Source organism: Carcharodon carcharias, chromosome 16, assembly GCF_017639515.1.
Source record: "Carcharodon carcharias isolate sCarCar2 chromosome 16, sCarCar2.pri, whole genome shotgun sequence".
NCBI classification, from domain to species: Eukaryota; Metazoa; Chordata; class Chondrichthyes; order Lamniformes; family Lamnidae; genus Carcharodon; species Carcharodon carcharias.
This window is the reverse complement of record NC_054482.1, coordinates 68,439,548-68,455,878: the sequence shown is the minus strand read 5'-3', so window position 1 is coordinate 68,455,878 and position 16,331 is coordinate 68,439,548. Positions and strand designations below refer to the sequence as shown.

Sequence of the window (16,331 nt, the reverse complement as noted above, 5' to 3'; positions counted from 1 at the left end):
TGCAAAAGCGCTAGGTAAGTTACATTATTTAATTCAGCTTTATGTACTAACCAAAGATGCAGAAGTTCCAATGTTGACCTAGGGATAGGAAAACAAATATCAGCCAAAGTTGCCACTCAAGTCTGTTATTCAGTGACTTCCACTAGAAAATGCATGTATGAATGTTGAAACAGGCCATGATGACTGCTTTCCCCATCAGTCACATCTCTTGTCAATACTCATTTATTTAAGGCCACTCTGGCAAGGTATCCAAAGGCCGCTTTCCAGCATCTTCAGAGGACCGAAAACTGACAAAAAATATTGATTCAGCATAATAAACTGGAAGTATGAACATATATTTTAGTACAATCTAAAGCAAAATTATCCTGGATTTAAGCCACTAAAAGCTAATATCATGAGAAAATATGACTTCTCTACAAACAAAATTTGAAACACTTGAATAGGTAGCCAATTTCTTTAATTGTTTTTATTTGGACTGTTATTACATAAGCAAATGGACCCGAATTCAAGTTAAATTAATTACTCAAGAGTATCAAACGTCAGACTAAATTCTATGGAAAGTATCCAGCCAATGTGTAAAATACAAATTATATGCACTTTTCCCACGGGCTGGAACTTTAAGGTATATGTTTGCTATACGCCATGAAACTTCCTTCTTAATTTGTAACAATGCTTACTCCATCTTCATCTGTAACGAAGCAACATATCCACTTTTATCATGGGCAGGATTTTATAGCCCCTTCTGCAGGATATTATGGTCTCACTGAACTGAATGGAGATTTAAATGGCTTGCCGCATCTGCTGGGGGAGACACGCTGCAGCGGGGCCAAAAAATCCTGGCCTATGGCACAACATGTCTATTAAATACAAGACAGGACAAGGTATGATTTTGATTAAGATATATAGCAAAAAGATGACCAACTATTAACAAAACAGAATCTCTTACAATCAAAAAATTGAAAAAAGATACTCTGGTATGGTCTCTCCTTTAACAATCGGACTTAAGCTTCTCAGAATTCAATGCTCAGAATTCCAGCTCAGTGAGTTTAGATAGGAAAGATTCGAATTACAATCATAGTAAACAACTTATCATGATATTTCCAAGCACAAGAATAAAATCAAATAAACATGCTCCAAATACAGAGCATGTCGTTCAGCATCTGTAAAGGGCAAAGACAAGTTAATATTTCAGGTCTAGATCCTTCAATGGAATGTTCTGACAAATGGTGGACAGCTAAAAATGTTAACTTTTTCTCATTTAGATTAGGAGAGATAAACACGAGGGACATGGCTTTAGGGTGAAAGGGGAAAGATTTAGGGGGAACTTCTTCACTCAGAGAGTGGTGGGAGTGTGGAACGAGCTGCCATCTGACGTGGTAAATGCGGGCTCACTCTTAAGTTTTAAGAATAAAATGGATAGATACATGGATGGGAAAGTTCTGGAGGGTTATGGACTGGGTGCAGGTCAATGGAACCAGCGGAATAATATTTCGGCACAGACTAGAAGGGCCGAATGGCCTGTTTTTCTGTGCTGTACTGTTCTATGGTTCTTACAGGTGCTAATTGACCTGCTCTGGATTTCCAGCATTTACAAATTTATTCTTTGCACAAGCACAGTATTTGACAGAAATTTAAGAAAATATCCTCCAGAGTCCTCCTGTACACAAATATTGCAACATAAATATAGTGCAAAATAACATCTGATCCTACTGTGTACTTACACATATCTAACTGGTGCATCTGAGCACTGACTAGTGAGTAGCAAAGAAATTGTTACTTCAGGCTTTCAAATTGTTCAGCAACAAAATAAAATCTTTCTGCACTGGTTTTCCGGCCATCTATTCCAGATTCAACCATTTTCCCTAAAACATATTCATCTTACAGGACACAGTACTGTAGTGTACATACAAAATTTACATGCTTTGAAGTTCTTAAAAATTCATTCGCAGGATGAGGGCACTGCCGACAAGGCCAGTCTTTATTGTTCAACCCTAATTGCTCTTGAGAAGGGGGTGATAAGTCTCTTTCTTGAACTGCTACAGTCCATGTGGTGAAGGCACTCACATAGTGCTGTTAGATAGAGTTCTAGGATTTTGACCCAGCAACATTTAGCTATCATATACTATTAAGGTAAATTTAATTCCTTGAAATAGACTTTTTTTTTTAAAAAGTACATAAATAGATAAACCCAAGGACAACAAACACGTTTTCAGAGACTACTTTTCCCAATTTAATTTTTCCACCACACAAGAAATATTAAATATTCATGAACAACTTTCCTAAATACAGTACTTCACTTTTTGCGTTCCTTCAAGTTCTATGAAATTGCATTCAGATTTACAAGTATGGAATAAGTCGGGCATCTAAAAATCAAACCAGGGTCATGTGCATGGGGGTTGATAAATAATACCCATTTGTGCACCAACTGTTTTAAATATGATTATTTGGTATGAAACAGTCATAACTCACTGTACCTCGCGAGTGAGAGTTTGGATATACACCCTTAGGCAAATTATGTTTTACATGAATAATTCTATTCTACAAATGAACTAGATAGGACTGGAAGCAGGATTAAAAAAAAGTAGCCTTTCCTCGATACACTTGACAAAGAATGCTTTCATACAAAAGTAATAGCAAATAATACACTAATGGAAAGATATTTGTACCCATTCAAGGGTTTCTGTTGAAGAAAATATAGTATTGTAAAATAAAGAAAAATGGTGGAATATAATAGCTATTCCAGCAAACTAGAAGCATCTGATTTTTCCAACTTCAAGAGCAGCCAATTCAGTTTTCAGCATCAAAGATTTTCTGGACATCAACAAAAACCTGAAAGGAATAAATAAAATAAATTCGAAGTTAACATAGAAAATTTTTGAACATTGATCATTAAATACATATAAATTTATGGCAACACAATGTTACATCACAGGTCTTTCTATGTAACAGAAAAGGGGGAAGAATTTAGTTAGCCTAAAGAAAACAAACATTTTCTCCTAAAATAAGTACAAACTCATGTTCCATATTAAGGAGCTACTGGGCAAGACTAGAGATGTAGGGGAAAATTTTCTCCCCCCCCCCCCCCCGGGGGGTTGGGCACGAGCAGGCAGGCGCACAGCCGATCGCCGCCTGCAATTGGCTGCGCGCCGCCATTTTACGTGGGCGGGCCAATTAAGGCCCAACCAGCGTGACGCACACCCAGAAGCGCTCAGTGCTACCTATGCGGGCAGGGGGAGGAGGCTGAGTTGGGACCTGCACTCTTTCATGCATGCATGTGTAAGAGCGCAGAAATCACCCTTAGGCACAGAGCTGCCTCAGGGAGACAATTTTGATTTTTAAAAATTTTAATAAAGGGAAAAAAAATTTAGAGACAAGTCTCCTCATATGGCAATGTCTCATGAGCTGGGACATGTCTATGGATTGTATTAAAAATTTTTATTAATGTTTTAAAACCTTCATGAAACCTCATCCTGCCCATGGATGAGATTTCATGAAAAATGCAAAGGTCACCTGGGCTCTTCGCCTGCCCGTGAACCTTATGGTTAGACCGGCAGCTATTTTGACTATTTCAATTGGAATTTAAATAGCGTTAATAAGCCTTTGACAGTTTGGCGGGTGCACAGCTGACTCTGGTGCGCTGAACTGAAGATCTGAATGACATGCGGTGATGTTGGGTCACACGCCCGACGTCACCATGTGTCATTTTACCCGTTGGCGAGCAGGCCCTGCCCCCGCTCGCCAACCCGAAGGTTCTGCCCCTAGTTCTAGCTACACATCACATACCTCATCAACAGTTTTGGCTCCATCAACTCTTCTTACTTTGCCTTCTTTCTCATATAGTTCTATAATGGGTTTAGTGGACTGCATATATGTCTGAATTCTGAAAAGAGGTACAATAAAACAAATATAAGATCAAAAGAACAGAAAGACACAATTCTTTATAAACAGAATAAAAAGAATGAGCAGAGGCACAAAGGGCCAAATGACCTCCAACTATGCTATGAGTTTCTATGATTCTATGAAAGCAAATTGCATTCTACCTTTTCTCCAGACTCATGATGTTGTCATCTGTTCTTCCACTACCTTTTCCTCTTTCAAGGCAACGCTCTATACAGATCTTTGGGAACCAAAAATTGAGAGAATTAAGTTTAGCTTCCGATAGGACTCAGTATTAAATGACAGAAAAAGGGAAAGAGAAGTGAGAGAAAATAAGAAAAAGAAAGACCAAGAGAGTCTGGCAGACCAGGCTTTCAGATTCTGTGCTCATCAGCTAGTTGTCCATTCAGTATATGTCAGAGGGATTGATGGCGTTCTCTGCAGCACAGAGTGCGAGTCCAGACTGCTGTGTTACTTGCTCGGCGGCAGGGTTTGGGACATCTGATCAGGGCTGGAGAGAGACTTGCAGTGGGCAGGGGAGCACCCAGTTGTTGTGGTCCTTGTTGGGACCAATGAAATAGACACGACATATGAACACATGAATTAGGAGCAGGAGTAGGCCATTCGACCCCTTGGGCTTGCTCCACCATTTAATAAGACTTTGGCTGATCTGAATGTAGCATCAACCCCGATAACCTCTCACCCCCTTATTAATCAAGGATCTATCTAGTTCTGTCTTAAAAATATTCAAAGACTCTGCTTCCACTGGCTTTTCAGGAAGAGAGTTCCAAAGATTCTTAATTCTCAGAGGAAAAATTTCTCCTCATCTCTGTCTTAAATGACTTATTTTTAAACAGTGGCCCCTGGTTCTAGATTCTCCCACAAGAGGAAACATCCTCTCCACATCCACCCTGTCAAGATCCTTCAGAATCTTAAAGGTTTCAATCAATTCACCTCCTGCTCTTCTAAACTCCAGTGGATACAAGCCTAACCTGTCCAGCCTTTTCTCATGAGCCCATTCCAGGTATTAGTCTAGTAAGCCTTCTCTGAACTGCTTCTAACACATTTATATCTTTCTTTGAATAAGAAGACCAGTACTGTACACAATGCTCCAGTTGTGGTCTCACCAATGCCCTGTACAACTGAAGCATAACCTTCCTACTTTTGTAAATCATTTCCCCTCACAATAAATGTTTATTAGATTTCCTAATTACCTGCTGTACCTGCATACTAACCTTTTGTGATTCTAGGACACCCAGATCCCTTCAAATTTCAGAGCTCTGCAATCTATCATTTAGATAATAAGCTTCATTTTTATTCTTCCTGCCAGAACGAAAGATTTCACATTTGCCCACATTATACTTCATTTGCCAGATCTATGCCCACCCATTTAACCTATCTATGTCACTTTGTAGCTTCCTTACATCTTCTTCACAATTTACTTTCCTACCCATCTTTGTGTCATCAGCAAATTTAGCGACCATTTCTTTGGTCCCTTCATCCAAGGAGGTTCTGCATAGTCAGTATGAGGAGCTTGGCACCAAAATTAAGAAGCAGAACCTCAAAGGTCATAATTTCTGGATTATTACCTGGGCCACGTGCAAATTGGCGTAGGAAAAATCAGATTAGGGAGATGAATGCGTGGCTCAAAGCCTGGTGTGGGAGAAGTGGGTTCCAGTTTGTGGGGCACTAACACCAATACTGGGGAAAGTGGGATCTGTACCGTTGGGACAGTCTACACCTGCACCATGCTGGAACTATTGTTCTTACGAGTCGCATAACTAGGGGAGTGGAGAAAGTTTCAAAATAAGTAGTGGGGGCAAGGATACAAATTTGGGAAGATGTGGTAAATCAAAGAGTAGAGACAAGGCCAAAGAGAAAGGTATTATTACAGGAAATGGAAAACAGACGATGACAGCAAGGGATAGAGAGTACAAACCTAAACAGTAAATCAATGGATGAGACTAGAGGTTATAAAAGGGATAAAAGGATAAAACTAAAGGCTCTGTATCTGAATGCACAAAGCATTCGAAACAAAACAGATGAACTGAGAGTGCACATAGAAATAAATAAGTACGATTTGATAGCCATTACGGACATGGCTGCAGGAGGATATGGATTGGATATGAACATTAAAGGGTACAGGACATTTAGGAAGGAAGCAAGGAAAAGGTGGAGGTGTGTCTATGTATTAGCACAATAGAGAGGGATGACCTACGTTCAGGAAACCAGGATGTGGAAACAGTTTTGGGTAGAAATGACAAAGGCAAGAAGTCACTTGTGGAGTCCTGTAGAGGTCACCCTAATAGTAACCACATGGTAGAATGGAGCATAAAGGAGAAAATAAAGGGAGCTTCTCAGAAAGGCATGGCAATAATCATGGAAGATTTTAATCTACACATAGGCTGGAAAAGTCAGATGGGCAAAGATAGCCTAGATGAGGAGTTCACAGAATATTTCTGGGATAGTTTCTTAGAACTGCATGTTCTGGAGCCAACCAGAGAGTAGGTATGGTAGACCTGGTATTGTACAATGAGATGGAATTAATGACCTCATTGTGAAGACACCCCTAGGTAGCAGCAACCATAATATGCTTGAATTTTACATTCAATTTGAGGGAGAGAGGAGTGGGTCTGAGACTATGTTTTTAAAATTAAACAAGGGCAATTATGAGGGCATGAAAGCAGAGCTGGCTAAAGTGAATTAGCAAATTAGGTTAAAGGGATAGGTCAATACAGATGCAGTGACAAATATTTAAGGGGATATTTCAGAACACACAGAATAGATAAATTCCAACAAGTAAGAAAAAGTCCAAGGGACAGACACACCATCCGTGGTTAACTGGAAAGGTTAAAGGTAGCATCAAACTTAAAGAAAAAGTATATAATTGTGCAAAGACAGGTGGAAGGCCAGAAGATTGGACAGAATAAAAGCAACAGCAAAGGATGACTGAAAGGTTAATAAGGAGGGAAAAATTACAAGTACAGGAGAAAGCTAAACAGGAATATAAAAACAGTACGAGTTTCTATAATTTTTTTTTAAAAATGAGTTAACGAAGTTGGTCCCACAGAAAGTGAGTCTGAAGAATTGATAATGGAAAACGAGGAAATGGCAGATGAATTGAACAGGTATTTTGCATCAGTCTTCAAGATACAAGTAACATCCCAGAAGCAGCTATAAATCAGGAAGTGGAAGGAAAGGAGGAACTCAGGAGAACTACAATCACCAGAGAAGTGCTACTGAGTAAATTGTTCGAGCTGCGGCGTGACAGCTGCCCGGGTCCTGATGGACTTCAAAGAACAAAGAAAAGTACAGCACAGGGAACAGGCTCTTCGGCCTTCCAAGCCTGCACCGATCATATTGCCTGTCAAACTAAAACATTTTGCGCTTCCGGGGTCCGTATCCCTCTATTCTCTTATTCGTGTATTTGTCAAGCTGCCTCTTAAATACCACTATTGTACCTGCTTCCACCACCTCCTCTGGCAGCGAATTCCAGACACTCGCTACCCTTTGCGTAAAAAACTTGCCCCGCACATCTCCTCTATAGTTTTCTCCTCTTACCTTAAATCTATGTTCCCTAGTAATTGACTCTTCCACCCTGGGAAAAAGCTTCTGACTATCTACTCTGTCCATGCCACTCATAATTTTTGTAAACTTCTATCAAGTCGCTCCCCAATCTCTGTCACTCTGGTGAGAACAATCCGAGTTTCTCCAACCTCTCCTCACAGCTAATAACCTCCAGACCAGGCATCCTGGTAAACCTCCTCTGCACCCTCTCCAACGCCTCCATATCCTTTTGGTAATGTTGCGACCAGAATTGCATGCAATATTCCAAGTGTGGCCTAACCAAGGTTCTATACAGCTGCAGCATGACTTCCCAGCTTTTATATTCAATACCCCTGCCGATGAAGGCGAGCATGCCGTATGCCTTCCTGACTACCTTATCCATCTGCGTCGCCACCTTCGGTGGCCTGTGCACCTGTACACCCAGATCCCTCTGCCTGGCAATGCCCTTAAGAGTTCTGCCATTTACTGTATAATTCCTACCTGTATTAGACCTTCCAAAATGTATTATCTCGCATTTGCCCGGATTAAACTCCATCTGCCATTTCTCCGCCCAAGTCTCCAACTGATCTATATCCCGATGCATCCTTTGACAATCCTCTTCACTATCTGCAACTCCTCCAACCTTAGTGTCGTCTGCAAACTTATTAATTAGCCCAGCTACATGTTCCTCCAAATCATTTAAGTATACTACAAACATCAAAGGTCCCAGCACTGATCCCTGCGGAACCACCACTAGTCACAGCTCTCCATTCAGAAAAGCATCCTTCCACTGCTACCCTCTGTCTTCTATGACCAAGCCAATTCTGTATCCATCTTGCCAGCTCACCTCTGATCCCGTGCGACTTTACCTTCTGTACCAGTCTGCCCTGAGGGACCTTGTCAAAGGCCTTACTTAAATCCATGTAGATAACATCCACCGCCCTTCCATCGATCATCTTTGTCACTTCCTCGAAAAACTCAATCAAGTTAGTGAGACATGACCTCCCCTTCACAAAATAGCGCCTCTCACTATTACACCCATTTGCTTCCAAATGGTAGTAAATCCTGTCACGAAGAATCTTCTCCAATAATTTCCCTACCACTGATGTTAGGCTCACCAGCCTGTAATTTCCTGGATTATCCCTGCTACCCTTATTAAACAATGGAACAACATTGGCCATTCTCCAGTCCTCTGGGACCTCACCCATAGCCAGTAAGGATACAATGTCAAGGCCCCAGCAATCTCCTCTCTTGCCTCCCTCGGTACTCTGGGGTAGATCCCATCTGGCCCTGGGGACTTATCCACCTTAATATTTTTCAAGACGCCTCCTTTTTTTTGATCTCAACATGATCCAAGCTATCTACACACTCTCCCCTAGACAAATCGACCACTGAGTCCTTCTCTTTGGTGAATACTGATGAGAAATACTCATTTAGTATCTCTCCCATTTCTTCTGGCTCCACACACAGATTCCTACCTCTGTCCCTGAGTGGGCTTACCCTTTCCCTGGCTACCCTCTTGCTTTTTACATATGTATAAAAGGCCTTGGGATTTTCCTTAATCCTGGTTGCCAATGACTTTTTATGACCCCTTTTAGCCCTCCTGACTCCTTGTTTAAGTTTCTTCCTACTTTCTTTATATTCTCCATGGGCTTCATCTGTTCCCAGCCTTCTAGCCCTTACGAATGCTTCCCTTTTCTTTTTGACTAATCTCACAATATCCTTCGTTATCCAAGGTTCCTGAAACTTGCCATACTTATCCTTCATCCTAGCAGGAACATGCTGGTCCTCAATTCTTATCAACTGACGTTTGAAAGCCCCCCACGTCAGTTGTTGATTTGCCCTCAAACATCCGCCTCCAGTCTAGATTCCTCAGTTCCTAATTGTTATAATTAGCCTTCCCCCAACTAAGCACCTTAACCCGAGGACTCCTGTTATCCTTATCCACCAGTACCTTGAAACTTACTGAATTATGGTCACTTTTCCCGAAATGCTCCCCTACTGAAACGTCGACCACCTGGCCGGTTCATTCCCTAATACCAGTTCCAGTATTGCCCCTTCCCTAGTTCTCCTGGATGCACGTTACAAATTCTGCACCGTCCAAAACCCTAGCACTAAGTGATTCCCAGTCAATATAGGGAAAGTTAAAACCACCCACCACAACAACCCTATTGCTTTTACATCTTTCCAAAATCTGCCTACATAGCTGTTCCTCAATCTCCCGCTGGCAATTGGGAGGCCTATAGTAAGCCCCCAACATTGTGACTGCACCCTTCCTATTCCGGAGCTCTATCCATATTGCCTCGCTGCATGAGCCCTCCGAGGTGTCCTCCTGTCATACAGCTGTGATATTCGCCTTAACCAGCAGTGCAACTCCCCCACCTCTTCTACATCCCTCTCTATCCTGCCTGAAACATCTAAATCCTGAAACATTTATCTGCCATCTTATCCATCCTTCAACCAAGTCTCTGTAATAGCAATAATATCATAGTCCCAAGTACTAATCCAAGCTCTAAGCTCATCTGCCTTGCCTGTTATACTTCTTGCATTGAAACAAATGCATTTCAGACCCCCAGTCCCACTGTGTTCAGTAATTTCTCCCTGCCTGCTCTTCCTCTTAGTCCTACTGGCCATATTCACCAGTTCCCAGTCATTTATTTCACCTGCTGACCTATTGCTCTGGGTCCCACCCCCCTGCCATACTAGTTTAAACCCTCCTGAGTGACACTAGCAAACCTCACAGCCAGGATATTGGTGCCCCTTCAGTTTAGATGCAACCCGGCCTTCTTGTACAGGTCCCAGGAAGAGATCCCAATGATTCAGATATCGGAAACCCTCCCTCCTGCACCATCTGTACAGCCATGTGTTTAGCTGCACTATCTTCCTATTTCTAGCCTCACTGGCACGTGACACAGGGAGTAATCCTGAGATTACAACTGTGGAGGTCCTGTTTTTTAAACTTTCTGCCTAGCTTCATCCTAGGGTCTTAAAAGAAGTGGCTAGTGAGATAGTTGATGCATTGGTTTTGATTTGCTTGGGCAAGGTCCCATCAGATTGAAAGAGAGCAAATGTAGCTCCATTATTCAAAAAGGGAAGGAGGGAGAAAGTGGGAAACTAGAGGCCAGTTAGCTTAACATCTGTCATGGGGAAAATGTTAGAAACTAATATTAAATAAGCTACAGCAGAGCACTTGGATAAGTTCAAGGCAATCAAGCAGAGTCAACGTGGTTTTATGAAAGGGAAATCACGTTTAACCAACTTATTGGAGTTCTTTGAGGAAGTAACATGTGCTGTGGATAAAGGTAAACTGGTGGATGTATTGCACTTAGATTTCCAGAAGGCATTTGATAAAGTGCCACATCAAAGGTTATTGCGGAAAATAAAAGCTCATGGTATAGGGCATAACATGTTGGCATGGATAGAATACTGGCTGGCTAACAGAAGCACAGAGTAGGCATAAATGGGTCTTTTCAGGTTGTAACAAGTAGTGTGCCACAGGGATCACATTGCTGGGACCTCAATTGTTTACAATTTATATAAATTACTTGGATGAAGGAATGGATGGGATGGTTGCCAGATTTGCTGATGACACAAGGATAGGTAGGAAAGTAATTTGTGAAGAGGACATAAGGAGGCTACAAAAACTTACACATAGGTTAAGTGAGTGGGCAAAGATCTGGCAAATAGAGCATAATATGGGAAAATGTGAAATTATCCATTTTGGCAGAAAGAATAAAAGAGAGCCATATTATCTAAATGGTGAGAGATTATAGAGCTCTGAGATGCAGAGGGATCTAGGTGTCTTAGTCCATGAATTGCAGGTACAGCAAGTAATTAGATGTAGGAGTAGAAGTGGGCTCCGCTATTCAATGAGATCATGCTTGATTTGATAATCCTCAACTCCACTTTCCTGCCTTTTCCCCATAACCCTTGAATCCTTTACTGATTAAATATCTGTCTATCTCAGCCTTGAAAATACTTAATGATCCAGCCCCCTGCGGCAAAGAATTCCACAAATTCACTATCCTCTGAAAGAATAAATTTCTCCTCATTTCTGTCTTAAATGGTTGGCCCCTTACCCTTACTCTGACATTATGCCCTCTTGTCCTAGACTCTCCCACAAGGGGAAACAACCTCTCAGCATCTACCCTGTCAAGCCCCCTAAGAATCTTCTGTATTTCAGTAAGGTCGTCTCTCATTCTTCTAAACTACAAAGAGTACTCCAATCTACTCAACCTCTCCTCATAAGAAAATCCCTCCATACCTGGGATCAATCTAGTGAAACTTCTCTGGACTGCCCCCAATGCCAGTATATCTTACCTTAGATAAGGGGACCAAAACTGCTCACAGTATTCTAGATACGGTCTAACTAGTGTCTTGTATAGTTTTAGCAAGACTTCCCTATTTTTATACTCCATTCCCTTTGAAATAAAGGTCAACATTCCATTTGCCTTCCCCATTACCTGCTGAACTTGTGTGCTAGCTTTTTGTGATCCATGCACCAGGACCTCCAAATCCCTTGGTGTTGCAGCGTTCTTCAGACTTTCTCTATTTAAATAATAGTCAGTTCTTCTTCTTCCTGCCAAAGTATATAACCTTGAATTTCCTCACATTATATTCCATCTGCCAAGTTTGTGCCCACTCACTTAACCTGCCTATATCCCTCTGCAGACTGTGTCATCCTCACCACTTGCCTTCTCACCTATTTTTTGTGTCATCCGCAAACTTGGTAATTCACTTTCCTCATTCAAGTCAAAAATATATATTGTAAATAATTGTGACCCCAGCACTGATCCCTGTGGCACTCCACTAGTTACAGGTTGCGGCCCCCCCTTATCCCAACTCTCTGTCTTCTATTAGTTAGCCAATCCTCTATCCACGATAATATACTACCCCCAACACCATGGGCTTTTATCTTATTAATTAGCCTTATGTGCAGTACCTTATCCAACGCCTTTTGGAAATCCAAATATATTGCATCTACTGGTTCCCCTTTATTCATTCTGCTTGTTACCTCCTCAAAGAACTTTGATAAATTTGTCATGTATGGTTTCCCCTTCATAAAGCCATGCTGACTCTGCTTGATTATATTATGGATTTCTAAATGCTCTGCTATTACATTCTTTATAATAGACTCCAACATTTTCACAACGATAGCTGTTAAGTTAACTGGCCTATAGTTACCCATTTTTTGTCTCCCTCCCTTTTTGAATAAGCGTGTTACATTGGCAGTTTGCCAATCCTCTGGGGCTTTTCCAGAATCTAAGGATTCTTGGAGGATGACTACCAAGACATATATCTCTGTAGCTACTTCCTTTAATATCCTAGAATGCAACCCAGCAGATCCAGGGGCCTTATCGGCCTTTAGCCTCATTAGTTTCCCTAGTACTTTTTCTCTAGTGATAGTCACTGCATTTATTTCTCCCCCCCATTTTTGGCCCTTGATTATTTAATATTTTTGGAATGCTATTAGTGTCTTCTACCATGAAGACTGATGCAAAGTATTTATTCAACTCCATTTCCTGGTTCCCCATTATTATTTCTCCAGCCTCATTCTCTAAGAGGCCTATGTTCACTTTGACCTCTCTCTTCCTTTTCATATATTTAAAGAAGCTCTTACTGTCCATTTTTATATTACTTGTTAGTTTACCCTCAAAATTTATTTTTTGGTCATCTTTTGTTGGTTTTTAAAACTTTCCCAATCCTCTGGGGTACCACTAATCTTTGCCACATTATATGTTTTTTCTTTCAGTTTGATACTATCCTTAGCTTCCTTGGTTAACCATGGTTGGTTTATCCCCTTTCTAGAATCCTTCATGCTCACTGGGGTGTATCTTTGTTGTGAGTCATGAACTATTTTCTTAAACGTCTGCCACTGTTCAGCAACTGTCTTTTCTGCTAAACTCCTTTCCCAGTCCACTCCAGCTAATTCTGCCCTCATTCCTTTAATTACCCTTAGTTAAGTTAATAGAATATGATCATTTATTGCGAGGGGAATGGAATACAAAAGTAGGGAGCTTATGCTTCAGTTAAACAGAGTACTCATGAGACCACATCTGGAGTATTGTGTACAGTATTGGTCACCTTAAGGAAGGATATAAATGCATTGGAAGCAGTTCAGAGGTTTACCAGACTAACACCTGGAAATGGGCGCGTTGTCTTATGAGGAAAGGTTGGATAGGCTAGGTTTATATCCGCTGGAGTTTAGAAGAGTAAGAGGCGACTTGATTTAAACATATAAGATCCTGAGGAGAATTGACAGAGTGGATGTGGAGAGGATGTTTCCTCTTGTGGGAGAATCTAGAACTAAGGGTCACTCTTTAAAAATAAGGGGTTGCCCATTTAAAATAGAGATGAGGCAACATTTCTTCTCTCAGAGAATCATGAGTCTTTTGAACTCTCTTTCCATAAAGACGGTTGAAGCAGAGTCTTTGAATATTTTTAAGGCAGAGGTGGATAGATTATTGGTAAGCAAGGGGGGTGACAGGTTATCAGGGGTAGGCAGGATACAGATTTAAAGTTACTATCAGATCAGCCATGATCTTATTAAATGGCAGAGCAGGCTCGAGGGGTCAAATGGTCTACTCCTGCTCCTTGTTCGTATGGCATTTGTATGAGTGGAAGATGGCAAGCTGGTGAACACAGATGCAGAAAATGCTGGCTGCAGAGATAAGCAATGCCAAAAACACAGGTCGATGCTATGTGGATTTGAACATGGGTTTCAGGAGGTTTGTTTTCATTCTTTCATGGGATTTTGGCATTGCTGGCAAGGCCAGCATTTGTTCCAATCCCTAAATGCCCTTGAATGGAGTTACTTGCTGGGCCATTTCAGAGGGCAATTAAGAATCCTACTTTGCTGTGGATCTGGAGTCACATATGGACCAGATCAGATAAGGATGGAAGATTTCCCTCCCTAAAGGACATTAGTAAAGGACATTTATAACGATCAATGATAATTTCATGGCATCATTACAGAGATTAGCTTTCATTTCCAGATTTTAAAAAAATAATTAATTGATCCTAAATCCACCAGTTGTGGTGGGTTTTGAACCCATATCCCTAGGGTATTAGCCTAAGCCTCTGAATTACTAGTCCAGTGATATTACTACTATGCACTGTTTCCCCTTTGACTGATAGTTAAATTGCTTCTTTCAGTCACTTTTTTTAAATTAAATTACTTTAGCAGAATACATTACAAAGCCTAATTTTCAATTTCATAATCAGGACTATTTCATACTAACATACGAGGGGAAAGGGACAAAATATAGATCAATTGTCAGCATTAACATTAGATGTCATAACCTTGTACATAGTCCTCCTAAACCACTAGGAATGCTAATTCCCAGAAGAGGCAAATAAAGTGCTGGATTGCAGAAAAAAACCCAGAAGAATTTGTTCTAAGTCTACAACGGAGTCAAGAAAGCTCCAGAAAACCCATGGCTACATATGGCACATCAGTCGGCGAATGTACCCAACCCACTCGCCTCTCCACTACATACAACCTGTCCTCTTCCCTCTGAAACTTGTCAAGTTGTTTCTTAAAGAACTACAGTGTGCCACTAATACACAAATTGAATACAATATCTTAAGTGTTTCAATTTATTTCTGAAAAGGTTTAAGTCTTTACACTAAGAGTGGGATTTTCCAGCCCCACCCTCCACTGGAATTGTCCAGTCCTGCTAAAAGTGAATGGATTTTTGACTGAGCCACTGCGTCCCCTGCAGTGGATCTCACAATGGTGAGGCCTGAAAATCCCAGCCTAACTATTATATCTAACCTACAGTACAGGTATTATAGTTAACATAATGGCCTTAGTTCGCTGTTATTACTGCTGTGAAATCATCAGCTGTGACCGCTGTTACTCCTCAAACTGACACCAACCTTTGCAGTCTGCATTGTTAAAAGTGGAAATCCAGATGTTGCTCATCAGTGAATCTATGTTTTCTCAGAGGGTGCACTGCTGAGGCTGCCCAGAACACATCAATTAAAAATTTACAAACTGACAAGAATTTCCACTCTTACACTTAGTTTCAATATAAAACTCTTCAAAAAGTTACACTGTATTGATGAGGTGTAGCTGTGTTTTTAAGCGATGCACTAAGTTCACTCACTGGCCCTGAAGGAATAATTTTATATTTGTTGAATGTCAAATTTCATCACATCTATTCAAAATAATTAATTTAAATGTTCATGATATTTAAGCTATTACCTTAATCTCACATGCATATTTCAATCATTTATTTAATTCCTGTAAAATCTAAAATTAAAAATGAAGGAATTCGGAGGCTGTTACTTTCTGGTCTGCTGTCTGTTGATTACCCTGCTTGATCACATAATTGCTGCTAGAATTCTGAAAATCCCCTTGACTTGGCAACAGATTCTAACCCTTTTTTTATTTGCTCATGAGACATGGGCGTTGCTGGTAAGACCAGCATTTATTGTCTATCCCCAATTGTCCTAGAACTGCTGCAGTTCATGTAGTGTAGGTACACCCAAATTGTGGTTAGGGAGAAAATTCCAGGATTTTGAGCCGACAACAGTGAAGAAACAGCGATATAGTTCCAAATAAGAATGATGTGTGACTTGGAAGGGAACTTGCAGGCAGTGTTGTCCCCATGCATCTGCTGCCCTTGCAGGTGTGGAATGTACAGTCAAATTAGCATTGATGAATTGTTGCTGTCCATCTTGTGGATGCTACATGTTGCAGCCACTGTGCCTTTCTGATAGAAAGAGCAAAGGTTTAAGGTGGTGGATGGGATGCCAGTTAAGCAAGCTGATTTGCCTTCAATGGACCTGTGTGTTTATGTGCATAAGTCACTGAAGGTGACAGAACAGAATGAGAGCGTGGTTAATAAAGCATACAGTATCCTTGGCTTTATTAATTGGTGCATCGAGTACAAGGGCAAAGA

The 16,331-nt window shown here is 40.9% G+C and overlaps 1 protein-coding gene across 1 annotated transcript in view; it reads right to left on the bottom strand.

The window, feature by feature from the left end:
- Window positions 1-440: 440 nt before the first annotated feature.
- cmpk (cytidylate kinase) overlaps window positions 441-16,331 on the bottom strand; it is a 30,020-nt gene continuing 14,129 nt past the window's right edge. The window contains exons 5-7 of the mRNA XM_041207775.1: window positions 4,041-4,117; window positions 3,784-3,880; window positions 441-2,829 (exon numbers count right to left, since the gene is read on the bottom strand). Coding sequence (XP_041063709.1) covers window positions 2,788-2,829; window positions 3,784-3,880; window positions 4,041-4,117 — 216 coding nt within the window. The 3' untranslated portion in view covers window positions 441-2,787. The remainder of the gene's footprint in view (window positions 2,830-3,783; window positions 3,881-4,040; window positions 4,118-16,331) is intronic.